The sequence below is a fragment of the Taudactylus pleione genome, unplaced genomic scaffold (genome assembly GCF_031769625.1).
Source record: "Taudactylus pleione unplaced genomic scaffold, aTauple2 ptg000173l, whole genome shotgun sequence".
NCBI classification, from domain to species: domain Eukaryota; kingdom Metazoa; phylum Chordata; class Amphibia; order Anura; family Myobatrachidae; genus Taudactylus; species Taudactylus pleione.
The window spans coordinates 5,000,636-5,023,400 of record NW_028284575.1 but is presented as its reverse complement, the minus strand read 5'-3'; the positions used below and the strand labels follow the sequence as shown (position 1 = coordinate 5,023,400).

Sequence of the window (22,765 nt, the reverse complement as noted above, 5' to 3'; positions counted from 1 at the left end):
GTGCTATGTGTAATAGCTGCCATATAAAGCTGCCCAGGATTTCTGTGCTATGTGTAATAGCTGCCATATACAGCTGCCCAGGATTTCTGTGCTATGTGTAATAGCTGCCATATAAAGCTGCCCAGGATTTCTGTGCTACGTGCAATAGCTGCCATATACAGCTGCCCAGGATTTCTGTGCTACGTGCAATAGCTGCCATCTAAAGCTGCCCAGGATTTCTGTGCTACGTGCAATAGCTGCCATATAACGCTGCCCAGGATTTCTGTGCTATGTGTAATAGCTGCCACATAACGCTGCCCAGGATTTCTGTGCTATGTGTAATAGCTGCCATATAAAGCTGCCCAGGATTTCTGTGCTACGTGCAATAGCTGCCATATAAAGCTGCCCAGGATTTCTGTGCTACGTGCAATAGCTGCCATATAAAGCTGCCCAGGATTTCTGTGCTACGTGCAATAGCTGCCATATAACGCTGCCCAGGATTTCTGTGCTACGTGCAATAGCTGCCATATAAAGCTGCCCAGGATTTCTGTGCTACGTGTAATAGCTGCCATATAACGCTGCCCAGGATTTCTGTGCTACGTGCAATAGCTGCCATATAACGCTGCCCAGGATTTCTGTGCTATGTGCAATAGCTGCCATATAACGCTGCCCAGGATTTCTGTGCTACGTGCAATAGCTGCCATATAACGCTGCCCAGGATTTCTGTGCTACGTGTAATAGCTGCCATATAAAGCTGCACAGGATTTCTGTGCTATGTGTAATAGCTGCCATATAGAGCTGCCCAGGATTTCTGTGCTACGTGCAATAGCTGCCATATAACGCTGCCCAGGATTTCTGTGCTATGTGTAATAGCTGCCATATAAAGCTGCCCAGGATTTCTGTGCTACGTGCAATAGCTGCCATATAACGCTGCCCAGGATTTCTGTGCTATGTGTAATAGCTGCCATATACAGCTGCCCAGGATTTCTGTGCTACGTGCAATAGCTGCCATATAACGCTGCCCAGGATTTCTGTGCTATGTGTAATAGCTGCCATATAAAGCTGCCCAGGATTTCTGTGCTATGTGCAATAGCTGCCATATAACGCTGCCCAGGATTTCTGTGCTATGTGTAATAGCTGCCATATGCAGCTGCCCAGGATTTCTGTGCTACGTGTAATAGCTGCCATATAAAGCTGCCCAGGATTTCTGTGCTACGTGTAATAACTGCCATATAGCGCTGCCCAGGATTTCTGTGCTATGTGTAATAGGTGCCATATAACACTGCCCAGGATTTCTGTGCTACGTGTAATAGCTGCCATATAAAGCTGCCCAGGATTTCTGTGCTACGTGTAATAGCTGCCAAATAACGCTGCCCAGGATTTCTGTGCTATGTGTAATAGCTGCCATATAAAGCTGCCCAGGATTTCTGTGCTACGTGCAATAGCTGCCATATAAAGCTGCCCAGGATTTCTGTGCTATGTGTAATAGCTGCCATATAAAGCTGCCCAGGATTTCTGTGCTACGTGTAATAGCTCCCATATAAAGCTGCCCAGGATTTCTGTGCTATGTGTAATAGTTGCCATATACAGCTGCCCAGGATTTCTGTGCTATGTGTAATAGCTGCCATATACAGCTGACCAGGATTTCTGTGCTATGTGTAATAGCTGCCATATACAGCTGACCAGGATTTCTGTGCTATGTGTAATAGCTGCCATATAACGCTGCCCAGGATTTCTGTGCTATGTGCAATAGCTGCCATATAACGCTGCCCAGGATTTCTGTGCTACGTGTAATAGCTGCCATATACAGCTGCCCAGGATTTCTGTGCTATGTGTAATAGCTGGCATATAAAGCTGCCCAGGATTTCTGTGCTATGTGTAATAGCTGCCATATACAGCTGCCCAGGATTTCTGTGCTATGTGTAATAGCTGCCATATAAAGCTGCCCAAGATTTCTGTGCTACGTACAATAGCTGCCATATAACGCTGCCCAGGATTTCTGTGCTACGTGTAATAGCTGCCATATACAGCTGCCCAGGATTTCTGTGCTACGTGTTATAGCTGCCATATAACGCTGCCCAGGATTTCTGTGCTACGTGCAATAGCTGCCATATAAAGCTGCCCAGGATTTCTGTGCTATGTGTAATAGCTGCCATATAAAGCTGCCCAGGATTTCTGTGCTATGTGTACTAGCTGCCATATAAAGCTGCCCAGGATTTCTGTGCTACGTGCAATAGCTGCCATATACAGCTGCCCAGGATTTCTGTGCTACGTGCAATAGCTGCCATCTAAAGCTGCCCAGGATTTCTGTGCTACGTGCAATAGCTGCCATATAACGCTGCCCAGGATTTCTGTGCTATGTGTAATAGCTGCCACATAACGCTGCCCAGGATTTCTGTGCTATGTGTAATAGCTGCCATATAAAGCTGCCCAGGATTTCTGTGCTACGTGCAATAGCTGCCATATAAAGCTGCCCAGGATTTCTGTGCTACGTGCAATAGCTGCCATATAAAGCTGCCCAGGATTTCTGTGCTACGTGCAATAGCTGCCATATAACGCTGCCCAGGATTTCTGTGCTACGTGCAATAGCTGCCATATAAAGCTGCCCAGGATTTCTGTGCTACGTGTAATAGCTGCCATATAGCGCTGCCCAGGATTTCTGTGCTACGTGCAATAGCTGCCATATAACGCTGCCCAGGATTTCTGTGCTATGTGCAATAGCTGCCATATAACGCTGCCCAGGATTTCTGTGCTACGTGCAATAGCTGCCATATAACGCTGCCCAGGATTTCTGTGCTACGTGTAATAGCTGCCATATAAAGCTGCCCAGGATTTCTGTGCTATGTGTAATAGCTGCCATATAGAGCTGCCCAGGATTTCTGTGCTACGTGCAATAGCTTCCATATAACGCTGCCCAGGATTTCTGTGCTATGTGTAATAGCTGCCATATAAAGCTGCCCAGGATTTCTGTGCTACGTGCAATAGCTGCCATATAACGCTGCCCAGGATTTCTGTGCTATGTGTAATAGCTGCCATATACAGCTGCCCAGGATTTCTGTGCTACGTGCAATAGCTGCCATATAACGCTGCCCAGGATTTCTGTGCTATGTGTAATAGCTGCCATATAAAGCTGCCCAGGATTTCTGTGCTATGTGCAATAGCTGCCATATAACGCTGCCCAGGATTTCTGTGCTATGTGTAATAGCTGCCATATGCAGCTGCCCAGGATTTCTGTGCTACGTGTAATAGCTGCCATATAAAGCTGCCCAGGATTTCTGTGCTACGTGTAATAACTGCCATATAAAGCTGCCCAGGATTTCTGTGCTACGTGTAATAGCTCCCATATAAAGCTGCCCAGGATTTCTGTGCTATGTGTAATAGTTGCCATATACAGCTGCCCAGGATTTCTGTGCTATGTGTAATAGCTGCCATATACAGCTGACCAGGATTTCTGTGCTATGTGTAATAGCTGCCATATATAGCTGCCCAGGATTTCTGTGCTATGTGTAATAGCTGCCATATAAAGCTGCCCAGGATTTCTGTGCTACGTGCAATAGCTGCCATATACAGCTGCCCAGGATTTCTGTGCTACGTGTAATAGCTGCCATATACAGCTGCCCAGGATTTCTGTGCTACGTGTAATAGCTGCCATATAACGCTGCCCAGGATTTCTGTGCTACGTGCAATAGCTGCCATATAAAGCTGCCCAGGATTTCTGTGCTATGTGTAATAGCTGCCATATAAAGCTGCCCAGGATTTCTGTGCTACGTGCAATAGCTGCCATATAACGCTGCCCAGGATTTCTGTGCTATGTGCAATAGCTGCCATATAACGCTGCCCAGGATTTCTGTGCTATGTGTAATAGCTGCCATATAACGCTGCCCAGGATTTCTGTGCTACGTGTAATAGCTGCCATATGAAGCTGCCCAGGATTTCTGTGCTACGTGCAGTAGCTGCCATCTATAGCTGCCCAGGATTTCTGTGCTACGTGCAATAGCTGCCATCTAAAGCTGCCCAGGATTTCTGTGCTACGTGCAATAGCTGCCATATAACGCTGCCCAGGATTTCTGTGCTATGTGTAATAGCTGCCACATAACGCTGCCCAGGATTTCTGTGCTATGTGTAATAGCTGCCATATAAAGCTGCCCAGGATTTCTGTGCTACGTGCAATAGCTGCCATATAAAGCTGCCCAGGATTTCTGTGCTACGTGCAATAGCTGCCATATAAAGCTGCCCAGGATTTCTGTGCTACGTGCAATAGCTGCCATATAACGCTGCCCAGGATTTCTGTGCCACGTGCAATAGCTGCCATATAAAGCTGCCCAGGATTTCTGTGCTACGTGTAATAGCTGCCATATAACGCTGCCCAGGATTTCTGTGCTACGTGCAATAGCTGCCATATAACGCTGCCCAGGATTTCTGTGCTATGTGCAATAGCTGCCATATAACGCTGCCCAGGATTTCTGTGCTACGTGCAATAGCTGCCATATAACGCTGCCCAGGATTTCTGTGCTACGTGTAATAGCTGCCATATAAAGCTGCCCACGATTTCTGTGCTATGTGTAATAGCTGCCATATAGAGCTGCCCAGGATTTCTGTGCTACGTGCAATAGCTGCCATATAACGCTGCCCAGGATTTCTGTGCTATGTGTAATAGCTGCCATATAAAGCTGCCCAGGATTTCTGTGCTATGTGTAATAGCTGCCATATACAGCTGCCCAGGATTTCTGTGCTATGTGTAATAGCTGCCATATAAAGCTGCCCAGGATTTCTGTGCTACGTGCAATAGCTGCCATATACAGCTGCCCAGGATTTCTGTGCTACGTGCAATAGCTGCCATCTAAAGCTGCCCAGGATTTCTGTGCTACGTGCAATAGCTGCCATATAACGCTGCCCAGGATTTCTGTGCTATGTGTAATAGCTGCCACATAACGCTGCCCAGGATTTCTGTGCTATGTGTAATAGCTGCCATATAAAGCTGCCCAGGATTTCTGTGCTACGTGCAATAGCTGCCATATAAAGCTGCCCAGGATTTCTGTGCTACGTGCAATAGCTGCCATATAAAGCTGCCCAGGATTTCTGTGCTACGTGCAATAGCTGCCATATAACGCTGCCCAGGATTTCTGTGCTACGTGCAATAGCTGCCATATAAAGCTGCCCAGGATTTCTGTGCTACGTGTAATAGCTGCCATATAACGCTGCCCAGGATTTCTGTGCTACGTGCAATAGCTGCCATATAACGCTGCCCGGGATTTCTGTGCTATGTGCAATAGCTGCCATATAACGCTGCCCAGGATTTCTGTGCTACGTGCAATAGCTGCCATATAACGCTGCCCAGGATTTCTGTGCTACGTGTAATAGCTGCCATATAAAGCTGCCCAGGATTTCTGTGCTATGTGTAATAGCTGCCATATAGAGCTGCCCAGGATTTCTGTGCTACGTGCAATAGCTGCCATATAACGCTGCCCAGGATTTCTGTGCTATGTGTAATAGCTGCCATATAAAGCTGCCCAGGATTTCTGTGCTACGTGCAATAGCTGCCATATAACGCTGCCCAGGATTTCTGTGCTATGTGTAATAGCTGCCATATACAGCTGCCCAGGATTTCTGTGCTACGTGCAATAGCTGCCATATAACGCTGCCCAGGATTTCTGTGCTATGTGTAATAGCTGCCATATAAAGCTGCCCAGGATTTCTGTGCTATGTGCAATAGCTGCCATATAACGCTGCCCAGGATTTCTGTGCTATGTGTAATAGCTGCCATATGCAGCTGCCCAGGATTTCTGTGCTACGTGTAATAGCTGTCATATAAAGCTGCCCAGGATTTCTGTGCTACGTGTAATAACTGCCATATAGCGCTGCCCAGGATTTCTGTGCTATGTGTAATAGGTGCCATATAACACTGCCCAGGATTTCTGTGCTACGTGTAATAGCTGCCATATAAAGCTGCCCAGGATTTCTGTGCTACGTGTAATAGCTGCCAAATAACGCTGCCCAGGATTTCTGTGCTATGTGTAATAGCTGCCATATAAAGCTGCCCAGGATTTCTGTGCTACGTGCAATAGCTGCCATATAAAGCTGCCCAGGATTTCTGTGCTATGTGTAATAGCTGCCATATAAAGCTGCCCAGGATTTCTGTGCTACGTGTAATAGCTCCCATATAAAGCTGCCCAGGATTTCTGTGCTATGTGTAATAGTTGCCATATACAGCTGCCCAGGATTTCTGTGCTATGTGTAATAGCTGCCATATACAGCTGACCAGGATTTCTGTGCTATGTGTAATAGCTGCCATATACAGCTGACCAGGATTTCTGTGCTATGTGTAATAGCTGCCATATAACGCTGCCCAGGATTTCTGTGCTATGTGCAATAGCTGCCATATAACGCTGCCCAGGATTTCTGTGCTACGTGTAATAGCTGCCATATACAGCTGCCCAGGATTTCTGTGCTATGTGTAATAGCTGGCATATAAAGCTGCCCAGGATTTCTGTGCTATGTGTAATAGCTGCCATATACAGCTGCCCAGGATTTCTGTGCTATGTGTAATAGCTGCCATATAAAGCTGCCCAAGATTTCTGTGCTACGTACAATAGCTGCCATATAACGCTGCCCAGGATTTCTGTGCTACGTGTAATAGCTGCCATATACAGCTGCCCAGGATTTCTGTGCTACGTGTTATAGCTGCCATATAACGCTGCCCAGGATTTCTGTGCTACGTGCAATAGCTGCCATATAAAGCTGCCCAGGATTTCTGTGCTATGTGTAATAGCTGCCATATAAAGCTGCCCAGGATTTCTGTGCTATGTGTACTAGCTGCCATATAAAGCTGCCCAGGATTTCTGTGCTACGTGCAATAGCTGCCATATACAGCTGCCCAGGATTTCTGTGCTACGTGCAATAGCTGCCATCTAAAGCTGCCCAGGATTTCTGTGCTACGTGCAATAGCTGCCATATAACGCTGCCCAGGATTTCTGTGCTATGTGTAATAGCTGCCACATAACGCTGCCCAAGATTTCTGTGCTATGTGTAATAGCTGCCATATAAAGCTGCCCAGGATTTCTGTGCTACGTGCAATAGCTGCCATATAAAGCTGCCCAGGATTTCTGTGCTACGTGCAATAGCTGCCATATAAAGCTGCCCAGGATTTCTGTGCTACGTGCAATAGCTGCCATATAACGCTGCCCAGGATTTCTGTGCTACGTGCAATAGCTGCCATATAAAGCTGCCCAGGATTTCTGTGCTACGTGTAATAGCTGCCATATAACGCTGCCCAGGATTTCTGTGCTACGTGCAATAGCTGCCATATAACGCTGCCCAGGATTTCTGTGCTATGTGCAATAGCTGCCATATAACGCTGCCCAGGATTTCTGTGCTACGTGCAATAGCTGCCATATAACGCTGCCCAGGATTTCTGTGCTACGTGTAATAGCTGCCATATAAAGCTGCCCAGGATTTCTGTGCTATGTGTAATAGCTGCCATATAGAGCTGCCCAGGATTTCTGTGCTACGTGCAATAGCTGCCATATAACGCTGCCCAGGATTTCTGTGCTATGTGTAATAGCTGCCATATAAAGCTGCCCAGGATTTCTGTGCTACGTGCAATAGCTGCCATATAACGCTGCCCAGGATTTCTGTGCTATGTGTAATAGCTGCCATATACAGCTGCCCAGGATTTCTGTGCTACGTGCAATAGCTGCCATATAACGCTGCCCAGGATTTCTGTGCTATGTGTAATAGCTGCCATATAAAGCTGCCCAGGATTTCTGTGCTATGTGCAATAGCTGCCATATAACGCTGCCCAGGATTTCTGTGCTATGTGTAATAGCTGCCATATGCAGCTGCCCAGGATTTCTGTGCTACGTGTAATAGCTGCCATATAAAGCTGCCCAGGATTTCTGTGCTACGTGTAATAACTGCCATATAACGCTGCCCAGGATTTCTGTGCTATGTGTAATAGGTGCCATATAACACTGCCCAGGATTTCTGTGCTACGTGTAATAGCTGCCATATAAAGCTGCCCAGGATTTCTGTGCTACGTGTAATAGCTGCCAAATAACGCTGCCCAGGATTTCTGTGCTATGTGTAATAGCTGCCATATAAAGCTGCCCAGGATTTCTGTGCTACGTGCAATAGCTGCCATATAAAGCTGCCCAGGATTTCTGTGCTATGTGTAATAGCTGCCATATAAAGCTGCCCAGGATTTCTGTGCTACGTGTAATAGCTCCCATATAAAGCTGCCCAGGATTTCTGTGCTATGTGTAATAGTTGCCATATACAGCTGCCCAGGATTTCTGTGCTATGTGTAATAGCTGCCATATACAGCTGACCAGGATTTCTGTGCTATGTGTAATAGCTGCCATATATAGCTGACCAGGATTTCTGTGCTATGTGTAATAGCTGCCATATAACGCTGCCCAGGATTTCTGTGCTATGTGCAATAGCTGCCATATAACGCTGCCCAGGATTTCTGTGCTACGTGTAATAGCTGCCATATACAGCTGCCCAGGATTTCTGTGCTATGTGTAATAGCTGGCATATAAAGCTGCCCAGGATTTCTGTGCTATGTGTAATAGCTGCCATATACAGCTGCCCAGGATTTCTGTGCTATGTGTAATAGCTGCCATATAAAGCTGCCCAGGATTTCTGTGCTACGTACAATAGCTGCCATATAACGCTGCCCAGGATTTCTGTGCTACGTGTAATAGCTGCCATATACAGCTGCCCAGGATTTCTGTGCTACGTGTTATAGCTGCCATATAACGCTGCCCAGGATTTCTGTGCTACGTGCAATAGCTGCCATATAAAGCTGCCCAGGATTTCTGTGCTATGTGTAATAGCTGCCATATAAAGCTGCCCAGGATTTCTGTGCTATGTGTAATAGCTGCCATATACAGCTGCCCAGGATTTCTGTGCTACGTGTTATAGCTGCCATATAACGCTGCCCAGGATTTCTGTGCTACGTGCAATAGCTGCCATATAACGCTGCCCAGGATTTCTGTGCTATGTGCAATAGCTGCCATATAACGCTGCCCAGGATTTCTGTGCTATGTGTAATAGCTGCCATATAACGCTGCCCAGGATTTCTGTGCTACGTGTAATAGCTGCCATATAATGCTGCCCAGGATTTCTGTGCTACGTGCAATAGCTGCCATCTAAAGCTGCCCAGGATTTCTGTGCTACGTGCAATAGCTGCCATATAAAGCTGCCCAGGATTTCTGTGCTACGTGCAATAGCTGCCATATAACGCTGCCCAGGATTTCTGTGCTACGTGTAATAGCTGCCACATAACGCTGCCCAGGATTTCTGTGCTATGTGTAATAGCTGCCATATAAAGCTGCCCAGGATTTCTGTGCTATGTGTAATAGCTGCCACATAACGCTGCCCAGGATTTCTGTGCTATGTGTAATAGCTGCCACATAACGCTGCCCAGGATTTCTGTGCTATGTGCAATAGCTGCCATATAAAGCTGCCCAGGATTTCTGCGCTACGTGCAATAGCTGCCATATAAAGCTGCCCAGGATTTCTGTGCTACGTGCAATAGCTGCCATATAACGCTGCACAGGATTTCTGTGCTACGTGCAATAGCTGCCATATAAAGCTGCCCAGGATTTCAGTGCTACGTGTAATAGCTGCCATATAAAGCTGCCCAGGATTTCTGTGCTATGTGTAATAGCTGCCATATAACACTGCCCAGGATTTCTGTGCTACATGCAATAGCTGCCATATAACGCTGCCCAGGATTTCTGTGCTACGTGCAATAGCTGCCATATAACGCTGCCCAGGATTTCTGTGCTACGTGTAATAGCTGCCATATAAAGCTGGCCAGGATTTCTGTGCTATGTGTAATAGCTGCCATATAGAGCTGCCCAGGATTTCTGTGCTACGTGTAATAGCTGCCATATAAAGCTGCCCAGGATTTCTGTGCTACGTGTAATAGCTGCCATATAACGCTGCCCAGGATTTCTGTGCTACGTGCAATAGCTGCCATATAAAGCTGCCCAGGATTTCTGTGCTACGTGCAATAGCTGCCATATAACGCTGCCCAGGATTTCTGTGGTACATTTAATAGCTACCATATAACGCTGCCCAGGATTTCTGTGCTATGTGTAATAGCTGCCATATAACGCTGCCCAGGATTTCTGTGCTACGTGCAATAGCTGCCATATAACGCTGCCCAGGATTTCTGTGCTACGTGCAATAGCTGCCATCTAAAGCTGCCCAGGATTTCTCTGCTACGTGCAATAGCTGCCATATAAAGCTGCCCAGGATTTCTGTGCTACGTGTAATAGCTGCCATATAAAGCTGCCCAGGATTTCTGTGCTACGTGTAATAGCTGCCATATAAAGCTGCCCAGGATTTCTGTCCTATGTGCAATAACTGCCATATAACGCTGCCCAGGATTTCTGTGCTACGTGCAATAGCTGCCATCTAAAGCTGCCCAGGATTTCTCTGCTACGTGCAATAGCTGCCATATAAAGCTGCCCAGGATTTCTGTGCTACGTGTAATAGCTGCCATATAAAGCTGCCCAGGATTTCTGTGCTACGTGTAATAGCTGCCATATAAAGCTGCCCAGGATTTCTGTCCTATGTGCAATAACTGCCATATAACGCTGCCCAGGATTTCTGTGCTACGTGCAATAGCTGCCATATAAAGCTGCCCAGGATTTCTGTGCTACGTGCAATAGCTGCCATATAACGCTGCCCAGGATTTCTGTGCTACGTGCAATAGCTGCCATGTAACGCTGCCCAGGATTTCTGTGCTACGTGTAATAGCTGCCATATAACGCTACCCAGGATTTCTGTGCTACGTGTAATAGCTGCCATATAACGCTGCCCAGGATTTCTGTGCTATGTGTAATAGCTGCCATATAAAGTTACCCAGGATTTTTGTGCTATGTGTAATAGCTGCCATATAACGCTGCCCAGGATTTCTGTGCTACGTGCAATAGCTGCCATATAAAGCTGCCCAGGATTTATGTGCTACGTGCAATAGCTGCCATATAACGCTGCCCAGGATTTCTGTGCTGCGTGCAATAGCTGCCATATAACGCTGCCCTGGATTTCTGTGCTACGTGTAATAGCTGCCATATAACGCTGCCCAGGATTTCTGTGCTACGTGTAATAGCACAGAAGTTGAATATACCTTGGCTGTAAGACTCACAGTAACCAGATTTGTATAGGGCTAATATACTAGGTTCTAGCCCCATCCATGTATTAATAACTAGCTGGGATACCCAGGTTGAAGACTGAACTTTGAAGTACACCTGCAGCTTTTATTTGTTTACATTGTCCTCGTCTGTAGCCCCATTCCATTGATCCAGAAAAGGACTCCGCTGTTTGCTAACATGCATGCAAACAGTGGCGTAACTACCGTGGGTGCAAGTGGGACCCGCTGCTATGATACTCTGTGGCCCTCTCCTCCCCCTGCACCCAGTCACGCAAACAAGGTGGGCCGTTCCAGTCAGGGTTACCGAGGGGAGCCCGGATGTCAGCGGTGTTGATTTGGTGCCGGCCCGCCAGCTGATTACAGCTGGCGCATCGGCAGGCAGACATGGAGAGACAGGTCTGCCAGTTGCAAGGCAATCAGAGCTTGCGGACCGGCAGCCAATCAGCAGTGGCGGCTCCTGATTGGCGGTCCGCAAGCTCCATTTGGCTCGCGACCGGTGCCAGATTCAAATTGCGCCGGCGCCATCTGTCCATGTCTGCCACTGCCTGCCTGTGCAGCAGATGTAATTAGCTAGCGGCCCAGCACCAAATCCACACCTGCTGGCTGCTGATGGCACATGGGGAGGCTGCTGGAGGGACATGGGAAAGGACGGTTGCTGGGGTGGGCATAATGTGTAAGGGGCATTACTGTGTGGCGTAATGTTATAAGGGGCATTACTGTGTGGCATAATGTGTAAGGGGCACTACTATTGTGTGGAATAATGTGTTATATGGGGCACTACTACTATGTGGCATACTCTGTAAAGGGCATTAATGTGTGGAATAATGTGTAATGGGCATTGCTATGTAGTGTAAGGGGCATTACTGTGTGGCATAATGTATAAGGGGCACTACTACTGCGTGGCATAATGTGTATAAGGGGTACTACTTTGTGGCATAACATGAATGGGCTCTGTTTGGCATAAATGTATGGGGTTGTTTACCTCTGGGGGGGCACTTTTAAGATCTTGCTATGTGGCCCACAGAGTTCTAGTTACGCCCTTGCATGCAAACACAGAGGGCTGACTAATATATATGGTCACTTAAAAAAGGACTAACTCTGGATTTAATATGAACTTGCATGAGTCATAAAGTTTGACACTTGCTCAGACTGTGAGGTTAAAAGGATACGTTTGTAGTTTACACACAGGGCAGACTGTCAATTTCCACTGGAGCCAGCACCGGAACTTGTGTAATTTAAGTGTGTCCCCATTTTTGTGGATTGTGTAACAGTGTGTGGCCCTGATGAAGTTCAAACCTTCAAGAAAAAAAAAAAGTAAATGAACTGTGCTAGATATGTCTATATAGCTGCTCAGTTAAAAAACATCAAGTATGGAATGGGAAAACGAGCGCTCGTGAATACTAAATCGGGGAAAACAAAAAAGTTATCGGACAAACAAACAAACAACCATAAAACACTGAAACCATATGTTTAAGCTCTTTTAGGAGAAAATTGATGGCAGGTCCAAGCAAGCGTGCAGTGGTATAGTAGATCCAATGCAACCTAGCTGTCCCTACCTTTGTCTGTAGCTTCTAGTGCTGGCAGCGTGTTGTGTTGTCTGCACTACACGGGAAGCCGCATGAGGCATAAGTGGGGTAGCGATGGTTGTGAGCAGTGGTACAGGATGACGTCAGCGGATCGTGGAGATCGTCAAGTTGTAGTCCAGTAATGCTTCACTGTTCTTCCTCCATGCTAACCCTTGGGGCCAACGCGTTTCGTACCTGCCTAGGTACTTTTAAGTATGTTTTCCCTGATTTAGTATTCACAAGCGCTCGTTTTCCCTTTCCATACTTGAAGTTCAAACCTTGGCAAAAACCTAATCCTGGTCAAAGTACACCAGTGATTCCCAAACTCAGGCCTCAGTCCTGGTTTAGTGATATCCATGCTTAAGCACAGATGGTTTAATCAAAGTAGCTAAGGTACTAATTAAGTCACCTGTGCTCGACTATGGCTATCCTTAAAACCTGGACTGTTAGTGTGCCTTGAGGACCGTGGTTGGGAACCCCTGAAGTACACCACCATGCCAAATTTGGTGGAGTTTGATCCAAAACTTTGGCCGTGCATAAAGGACAGACAGACCGATAGTCGTGCTTTCTAGCTTATTATATAGATGTTACTTCTGCTGCCTACAGTGTAAAAGCCCTTAGCTGGACAACACTCACTTATTGCACGGAAGTCGCTGCTCTGTTCCTGGAAATTCAGGGATGACGCCACCGAGAAGCATCTGCGCCTACCACCAGTTACTCGCCCTTTAGAGTCAGTGGGGTAAAGGTACTATCAGCTAGTATATTCCGTGACTACTGAGAAGACCCTGCATTTTCCCAATCTGACGCTCAATGGGAGATGTATCAAGCTACTTCCTAGTAGCTTTTACCCCACTAGTGTCCACAATGTAAAGGGGGAAATGTGACACCTTCCAATATAACACAAAATTGTACCCGTTAGGGCCAGTAGGTTTCTCTCAGCGATGCCACCTCCACCCCTGACATGTATGGAAGCTGGACTACAAGCAGTGCCCAGCCACAAAAGGGGACCTTCTCACTTTACAAGAACTAATTGGGGGTTGTGATAGTTACTCTGCTATGAGAATTCAGAGAGCCGTGGCAGAGCGTAGAAACCACGTGCCCCCGCTGCGCAAACATGCAGCAGTATCAGGACAAAGGGCTGAATCCACAAAGCCGTCTCAGAAATGAGGCAGACTGTGAAATTGATTATTTACATAATGAAATTGTATTCCTCCGAGCTAAAACACAAGACCCGGAGAACCGTGAAAGACAGAATAATTAATATATGCATCTGCAACATACTGGAGACGGTGGATCCTTATGACCTGGAAGCCGAACTTGTATCATGGTGTAATCATGAGACTGATCACCCTCAACACAAGAGGCGCATCTAGGCGGCAGGCAGCAATACCCGTGTACATTCTTCGAGGCGTGTTCTGAGAACTACCCACTCAGGGACTATGGGGTTGGTGTATTAAGCAGTGAAAAGAGGCGGAGAAGTAGACCATTGGAGAAGTTGCTCACACCAACCAATCACATGCTACCTCAAAGCTGATTGGTCGCTTTGGGCAACTTCTCAACTGTGTTTACTGGTTGATACATCAACCCCTATAGACTATAAACAGATTAACATACAGTAGGAAACAGATGACATTACTGAGGAGACACCAGGCGGGAATAGTCTTTACTAGTAACAACGTGCCTGGCAGCCTAAATTGGCCACCCAAGTTATTACCATAACCACTATCTATGCACCTAATTTTGGTCATTGCAGTTTTTTTTTCATATTTATTTCTCCGAATTACTAAGAAATTAAAAGGGGGACTTACACACACTCCTCTGTGAGCATGGATAAATCTGACCCCAAAGTCCTGAGAGCAAGATCTAAGGATTTCGTTGGACAATGAGAACAGACTTAAAAAAGACGGCAAGGCCTTCATTAAACATAACGATTATACAAAGTACTTGGGGCCTGATTCAGAACGGTCGCAATAGCGATTACGCCCGCAGTCTCACTGCCAGTGGCGTAACTATAAATTTTGCTCCCCCATGCCAAAAAAGTTTCGGGCCCCCCCCCACCCAAAGATCAAACACACCCAAAGACTACGTTCAAGGTGTGTGGTTACATGATGCAGCAACGTGCCTTACACATTATGACACACTAAGTAATGCCACTTATAACACAGTGTGCCACACCGGAATGCCCCTTACAACACATTATGCCACACAGCAATGCCCCTTACACATCCCACACAATAATGCCACATATAACACATAATGACATACAGTAAAGCGCTTATAACAAATTTATGCCGTGCTGTAATGCCCCTATTTCACATTATGCCACCCTGTAATGCCACAAACAACACATTATGCCACACAGTAATGCCCCTTACACATTATGCCACACAGTAATGCCCCTAATAGCACATTGTGCACACAGTAATGCCAAATACACATTATGCTAAACAGTAATACCCATTACATCCCACCCTGACAGATCTACTTCACCAACCCTCCTTTCTGCTCCTGCCAGTCCGTCACCTCAGCTCAAGACAGGTTGCACAGTTTTTATGCCCATGTAGAACCAGATTATTGGGAACATAGTTTATAACCTGTAAACTGTGTATCAAATTAGTGCCCCTTATACAGTGCCCCCTGTAGTTGTGCCCCAACATGCAATGCCCCCTATACTAGTGCCCCTTATGCAATGCCCAGTGTAGTAGTGCCCCTTTTGCAATGTCCCCTGTAGTAGTGCCCATTATGCAATGCCCCCTGTAGTAGTGCCCCTTTTGCAATATCCCCTGTAGTAGTGCCCATTATGCAATGCCCCCTGTAGTAGTGCCCCTTATGCAATGCCCCCTGTAGTAGTGCCCCTTATGCAATGCCCCCTGTAGTAGTGCCCCTTATGCAGGGCCCCCTGTAGTAGTGCCCATTATGCAGGGCCCCCTGTAGTAGTGCCCATTATGCAGGGCCACCTGTAGTAGTGCCCATTAAAGTAGTGCCCCCTGTAGTAGTGCCCATTATGCAGGGCCCCCTGTAGTGCCCCTTCTAGTAGTTAGCTGCCTGTAGTTAGCCCCCTGTAGTTAGCCGCCTGTAGTTAGCCGCCTGTAGTTAGCCCCCTGTAGTTAGCCCCCTGTAGTTAACCCCCTGTAGTTAGCCCCCTGTAGTTGCTCCCCCCCTCCGCGCGCACACAAACACACACACACAAAAGGAAAAAACACAAACACTTACCTTTATCCCCGCTCCAGTGCTGCTGCCGTCCATACCCCGTCGTCCACTCCTCGGCACTATGAGAGTGACGTCATTACGTCACTCCCATAGTGCCCTGCGGGACCCGGAAGATGGAGGGAGCTCCGTCCTCCGGCTGCCGCCGGGGGTTTGAATAGGAGCCGGGCGCCCGCTGGTAACACACTCAGCGGGTGCCCGGCAGATGGAGGGTGCAGGGGGTGCGACCGCACCCCCTGCACCCTCCGTAGTTACTACTACTGCCCCCGTCGCCCCCAAGCTACCCAGCGCCTCCAAGCCACCGCGGGGGCAGTAGTTACGCCACTGCTCACTGCGAAGATATGCTAATCCTCTGCCGTCGCAGCACAACATAAGGACACCCACCTTACCTTACACACACACACACTGCAAGACTGCAAAACCGAATCGGGAACATGGAGTACAATCGCAGCCTCACGCACACTTGCACAGGCTCTGACCTTACTCAAGAATTGCTAACCTCATCACACGCAGTGAGTACGCAAGCTGCGTATGGCATTGCGGTGAATAATTTATGCACGCCCCTGTAATGACGTTCAAACGCACTGGCACTCCTTCGTTTCAACGACACACACCCCCCGTCTCCGCCCCCAAACGGTACTTCTTGTCAATCACTCTGCGATGGGTCTGCGTAGTCACTGCGATCGCTGTCCTGATCGCAGTGGAGTGTTCGTGCACGTGCACTGCGATGCATGCTTAGAACTCGACAATCGGCTGATTGCATGCATAATCGCAGTTGCGATCCTTGCTGAATCAGGCCCTTGGTCCCGTCTAGACTTCAAAACAGTTTACGCAACCCAAAAACATCTGGTGGAGGAACTGGACCAGTTGGTAAGTTTATACATAACTGTAAGGATGCCCAAAAATCAGTTACTTTTAGGAAACAGTTTGGTTCCTATTGGACAGGTTACAAATGCCGACATCCCGGCCGATACAACAATATCTCTACAGAACAAACAACTGGGGGGCCGACTTCTGCATGTAAGTAGTGCTGCAAGGACTTCACATGGCCAAATATTGTAAATAAATGTCTCATCTTCCAGGATTCTCAGTGCTCATTCAAACATGATTTATCCTGGATGAAATATCCCTGGTTTCAGTGCAATAACTCCCCCCTGCCGGGGTAATTTTCATCAGCCTTCTGCCCTGGTTTGTCATCTGCTTTATGTCATTACCTTTTCTCTTCCAACCTCTCCCTGGATTTTCTCCTCGCCCCATTAAACAAAAAGTAAGTGACCATTTTCCAGGTCACTTGCACCTACTTGTGACTGTCCTTTCTGTGCGCCCATTTCCTATCTTCTATACTATATTGTACATGTCTGGTTGTGGATTATGCTGTGATGTTGCTATTGGGTGATTATCAGCAGTGTCTATGATGTCAGCGTGAAGAGGTGTGTGATGAGTAACTATGGAAAGTAACAGAAGTTACTGTTTGGAGACTGTAGATGTGAGTTATGCTGGAACTCTCTGGAAGTGACATCACTGACACTGGTGGGAGGAGCCAAAATTCACGGCAACTGTCGTTAATTGTGAGACTTATCAAACCTTCTAAAGACGGCAAGTAGAGGTGTTGTCCAAGGCAACAAACCAACCAGTCTAACTATCATTCTATAGAACGTACTAGATAAATGGTAGCTAGAATTTGATTGGTTGCTACGTGTGATACATATGAGAAGAAAGAAATTCGTACTTGTGTATATACTAAAAATAATAACGTTACTGGTTGTGGAACAAGCCAAAATGGGAACATTGATTTTGTCAAAGGAAAAAAACCATTGGGGGGAACTCAATTGTTTTTGCGCACCTGATCGCCCATCTAAACTGATGGGGGCGATATTCAATTGTTTCAGTTATCCATGTTGCATCCTAATTGACCATGTACAGCTGCTAAACCGATCTATAATCCTGATTAGCGCTCCCAAACGAGGGACTTTTCGACTTTTTCTGCTCGCCACCTCAGGAGGGTAAGAGCATTAGCGCTTTTCGGCAGAAACAATTGAATAGCTCTGACGGGCGCACAAAGTAACAGCTGCGAGCAGTAGCGGCTCCAGAGTACAGTCCAAAATTCAAATAGAGGAGCCACACCAACTGCCAGTGAGTCCCGCCGGCGATGTTTGGCACCTCTTGGGGTGGCAGTTGGTGTGACTCCCCTATTTGAATTTTGGACTGTACTTCAGCCCCACCTCTGGAGCCGCCACTGGCCACGAGCAAAAACAAATGAATTCTCCTTATTGTTTGGTTAAGAGGACTGCACACCACATCCACATAATAATACTGACAGAAGCGCAAATATTAAACTAAATTTAATTTGTTCATTTTCAGGTATAAATCAGAAGATGTAGCCAACTATTGACAAAAGCGTGTGTTAAATGGTAATTGTGTCACTGGCCGTTATTCCGTCTCAAAATGGACTTTCACGTTAGAACTACATTCGTTAATTGTGAATTATTTATTTAGGAAAAAACACTCGCACATATGTGATGGCTTAATCCATTTGTGAATTACACGCACTTTTTTTTTCTTTCATCCGTAAAAATAATAAAACAAGATTAATCAGATTATTTATTATATATAACTGCAAAACAAAGTGAGACAAATGACAACTTTCAACACAAGGTTTTACATCGAGAATAACCGAGACCCGGTAACCTTGTTTTTCTGGTGCGTTTCATCAAAGACGTAACCGTGCAGTCTGGGCAACATCATAAAAAAGCAAGAGTCCAAGAACAAGACGTATTAAAATGGGCTCCAGTGAAAGAGGTCGTTGTCTTCATTCCAGCTCCATTGCTTGATCTCCCTTCGCCATTAACAAAATATTTTGGGAATTTTACATAAACTAAATCTTAAATCTGTATTTGCCAAATTTAGCTGGTGTAAGGCTCAATCCTCTCTGATGTTAGATATGCACCTATGTAGTATTTATTAAATGTATCAAACTATTTAAATATGACTTTTCGAATAGTTTGTTGTAACAAATGACCAAACCACCATCCATCCATTGTACCTCAAGTAGAATTATTGGCCTGGTTCTGGGATGCACCCAATGCCCATATACTGTAGGTAAGTCATTATTTGCAACATCGCATGAGCGAAAATGTCTGAGAACCCCTACGGCGCCTGCTTTACAGAGTGTACGTACAATGGTGCTGTTATGATTGAGACAGGTGATATAAATAAATCTGGTGGAAAAGTGATGGCCCTTCCTGGGCGGTGACTAGTAGTATATTCAAAAATTGTCCAATCAGTGGGCGTGTGGGAGTGTCGTGGGTGTGTCCATGCATATGGATGCATTCCCATATACACACTATAGGAGGCCATGATCAGACTGTAAATCTGCAGCTTCTCCATAGGGCTGGTGTAAGTGTTGATGGTGGCGTATAAGGATGTACAAATCGGTATTACAGCGTCTCAGTCATTCTGTCCTATTTGTTGTAGTCAGATTTAAGACTTTGGGAGTCACAGCGAAGGTCAAGTAGGTACATAAGTGAAACTATAAGATGACGTGACACATTCCGGCACAATGAGGAACATGTGCAAGCTCAAGCCCTGACCAGTATAGTACAGGAGGATTGCAATGCAAGGTGGGGGCTGGCAAACCACGTGCACACATGAGCAGATGTGCACACAGTTTAGTACACACGCCATTTATTACGCCCAGTGATGCCTTATATGAGTTCTATTTCTGTTGCAAATAATTACTAAAATATGGTTTGTTACCGTTCCTATGGGCCGTATGGGTGATCATTGATTATTTCTAAATGCAGACATTGGCACCGTTGCAGAATGGGAAGTGAAATGGGTTGTAGCCATTTTTCCCGGGGAGTATGGATGTGTGAAGTATTTTAAACATTGCACACGGTCGCAGCAGGCGTTTTAACGGTTTTAAAATTGCGTTTGTACGACACGAAAATATACTTGCACCCATTTTAACGTACCCCCAATTTACTTGGAACAGTAATTTCCTGGAAAAAAAAAACTTCCTATCATTTTCAGTGGTTTTTTTACCCAAAAGTGCGTGGTAGTTTTTCGCCAAAGTGCGCAACTTACAAAAAACAGTTGGGGTAATTTATCATCGGGGGGTTGTCCAAAGGGTTCTGAAAGAAATCCTCAAATTTTTAGCCAAAAATAGGGATTTTGCATTTTTTTTCAACTGGTCTGGGATGGAGAAAACTTCTCCCAGTTTTTTTTCAGCAATTCCGTTTTCGTCTGTTTTTTGGCGAAAAACATCCGTTTTCGCCTATGGCGAAAGAAAAGGCAGTTTTCACGGCTTATTGAATGCGGCCCATACTTCGCTTCTAATGTACAATGTATTTAGGATTGGTATTTTGTAGCCAAATGATTAGTATAAACCAGCAGATTAATACGTAGTTTGAGAAAAATTCACATAGCGAGGTTAAATCGCAAAGCCAGTTAGGTACCAAACGGGGCTATTTGGCGCCATTTCCGTATAGGTTTATGTGGACACATCTGTAGCCTGTGTCCGTTTTCTGAGCAATCACAGTGCGAATATACACGAGGCACACTACGCAAAGAGGCGCGCATCCATCGCCGCCCCCTGGCCTGTACTCCCAGCACTCATTCTCCAGCAAGTCTGTATCTAGAACGCAGATTCACTGTCAGTGTCCAACAGGTACAGAGTACACGGCCCTAGCTGTCCTTCATTCAGCATTATACCAGTTTTTATGATGGCTGAAATGAATTACAAAATTCAATTCTGTTTTTTATCTATGATAAAACTCAAAGTTCTTCCGTAACCTACACACTAAAACAGTCGCTTCAGACAAGAACTAAAATAGGTCCAGTAAAGAAATACGTTTATTACGCACCGTGGATCTTGTTGTGAACGTAAACTATGAATTGTAATTCAAGGGCGATTGTTCCACTGCAGGTAGATCAATGTTGTTCTCAGGTTATAATTCAAGTGTTCAAGGTCAGCTAGCCTGTGTTACTGCACCCCATTGGACATTTATATCTATATGAAAGTCCGCGGCCCAGACCACCACCCGATCCACACCGATGCCAGCTGCACCTGGTAGCATCTAATGGACACAGCCTCACCCCGGGATAGCGCCCAGTCTGATACACCCATTGCTCTATCTTGTAATATTTTTCAGACATCATTTTATTGCGGTGGTTCTGTAAATAGTGGTTTTAAAATGTAGAATAGAACACGGGAATAATTAGGATTCAAAGTAATGCTGGCATCTCCCCTTCAGTGAATAAATAATGTACTGTACCCCAGCGTTAAATAAGAGTTTGACCTTCACAGTTACATCCTTTGGAACCTGCCTGTGTATTTTCTATTCAAAGCATATTAAGCTGATCATGAGACAATCATGGCGAGGTTCCGTCAGCTCAGTAGTTAAGGAGCAGGTGTACGGCTTCTGCTGCTATCTCGCAGAATATCAATAGTTCATTTCACAGATCAACGTTTCTCTGATCAGCCTGTAATTTGTCCTTGTTTTTTCCAGGAATATTGTATCGCAAGTCCTGTGCATCATCAGCTGCCTGTCTCATCGCCTCTGCTGGATACCAGTATTTCTGCACCCCGGGCAAAGTGAATTCGGTCTGCATCAGCTGCTGCGACACCTCTCTCTGCAACGGACCCCGAGCCAAGAAGAACAGGAATTCTGCAGCGACACAGCGCGGATGCCTGCTGGCCGTACCCGTGTCACTAGTGCTGGCCCTGCGGACAGGCAGGCTATAGTGAAAGGACTAGTCCCTGCCCGCACCTCCTCGCCAGGGAAAAGAATGCTTGTTGGTTTGTCTCCTCAGCAAACATGACAGGTCACCAAAAATATATTTTTGTTATACTTTTTGTTTGGTTATAGTAAATCTGATCTTCAGTTGTATTTTCAAACTGCACTTTAATAAAGGCCATTCTCTGTACACACAGAATAAGTGGATGCAAACCGTCTGCAACAATCTCTTTTCTAAGTGGCTCCTCTGAAGCCGGTTTAAGCTTTTCTCCACACGTTGTTCTAAAGCAGGAGAATAATCAGGGGCCCTTAAGAGAACCTGGCTATTAGAAGTACTCCCTTAGCGGAATATGACTGTCCTGTCAGTCATACATCCCTCACGCTGAGACTTTGAGGTAGATTTACTAAAAGTCGATTTTGCTCGATGTTTGGAGAGATGATTTTTTTTTTTTACATCGTTTTAAAAAAAGATGTCAAAAACCATTTGTTAGTAAATGTGTGATTTATACCCTGAAATACAAAAATCAACATTTAGTGAATATAACGCTTTGGCTCAGTAATATTTCTAGAGGCAAAAATATGGCTCAAAAACCTGCAAAAAAAAAAAAAAAACACTCCCTGCAGAATTTTGTCGGCTAAGCAGGAACGGTGGGGAGGGGGGTTATGTCCCAGCAAGAGACCAGTTGTTACATCTAAGTTATTCCCTTAGTAGAGGATTAAGGGTCTGAAACACTACAGGTCGCAACTGCGTATGCAATAGCTATTACGCTCGCCGTTCAACTACGATAGTATGCTAGTCCATTGCCATCACTGGGCCTGATTCAGACCCGCTCGCGAGCGCTGAGCGCTCGCAGGCGGGTCGATGGTAGCCCAGTGCGCATTCGCGAGACCCAGATAGCGACGGGCAAACCGTCGCTCCGGGTCTCGCACCAAAGGGGGCGTGCTGTCGATGTTCAGTGACAGCACGCCCCCTTTGGTGGGCGTGCCGGGGGCGTGGCTGCCCAGAAGGAGGCCTTCCCATGGGAACGCCTACCGTCTGGGGTCGGCCCCACTGACATCACAAGTGATGTCAGTGGGAGTGCTTTCGGCTCTGTTTGAGCCAAAAGCAC

General features: G+C 46.2%; 1 protein-coding gene across 1 annotated transcript in view; it reads left to right on the top strand.

Annotated features, from left to right (window-relative positions):
• Window positions 1-21,901, top strand: part of LYPD1 (LY6/PLAUR domain containing 1) — a 124,421-nt gene extending 102,520 nt beyond the window's left edge. The window contains exon 3 of the mRNA XM_088475555.1: window positions 21,429-21,901. Coding sequence (XP_088331681.1) covers window positions 21,429-21,664 — 236 coding nt within the window. The 3' untranslated portion in view covers window positions 21,665-21,901. The remainder of the gene's footprint in view (window positions 1-21,428) is intronic.
• Window positions 21,902-22,765: the final 864 nt, after the last annotated feature.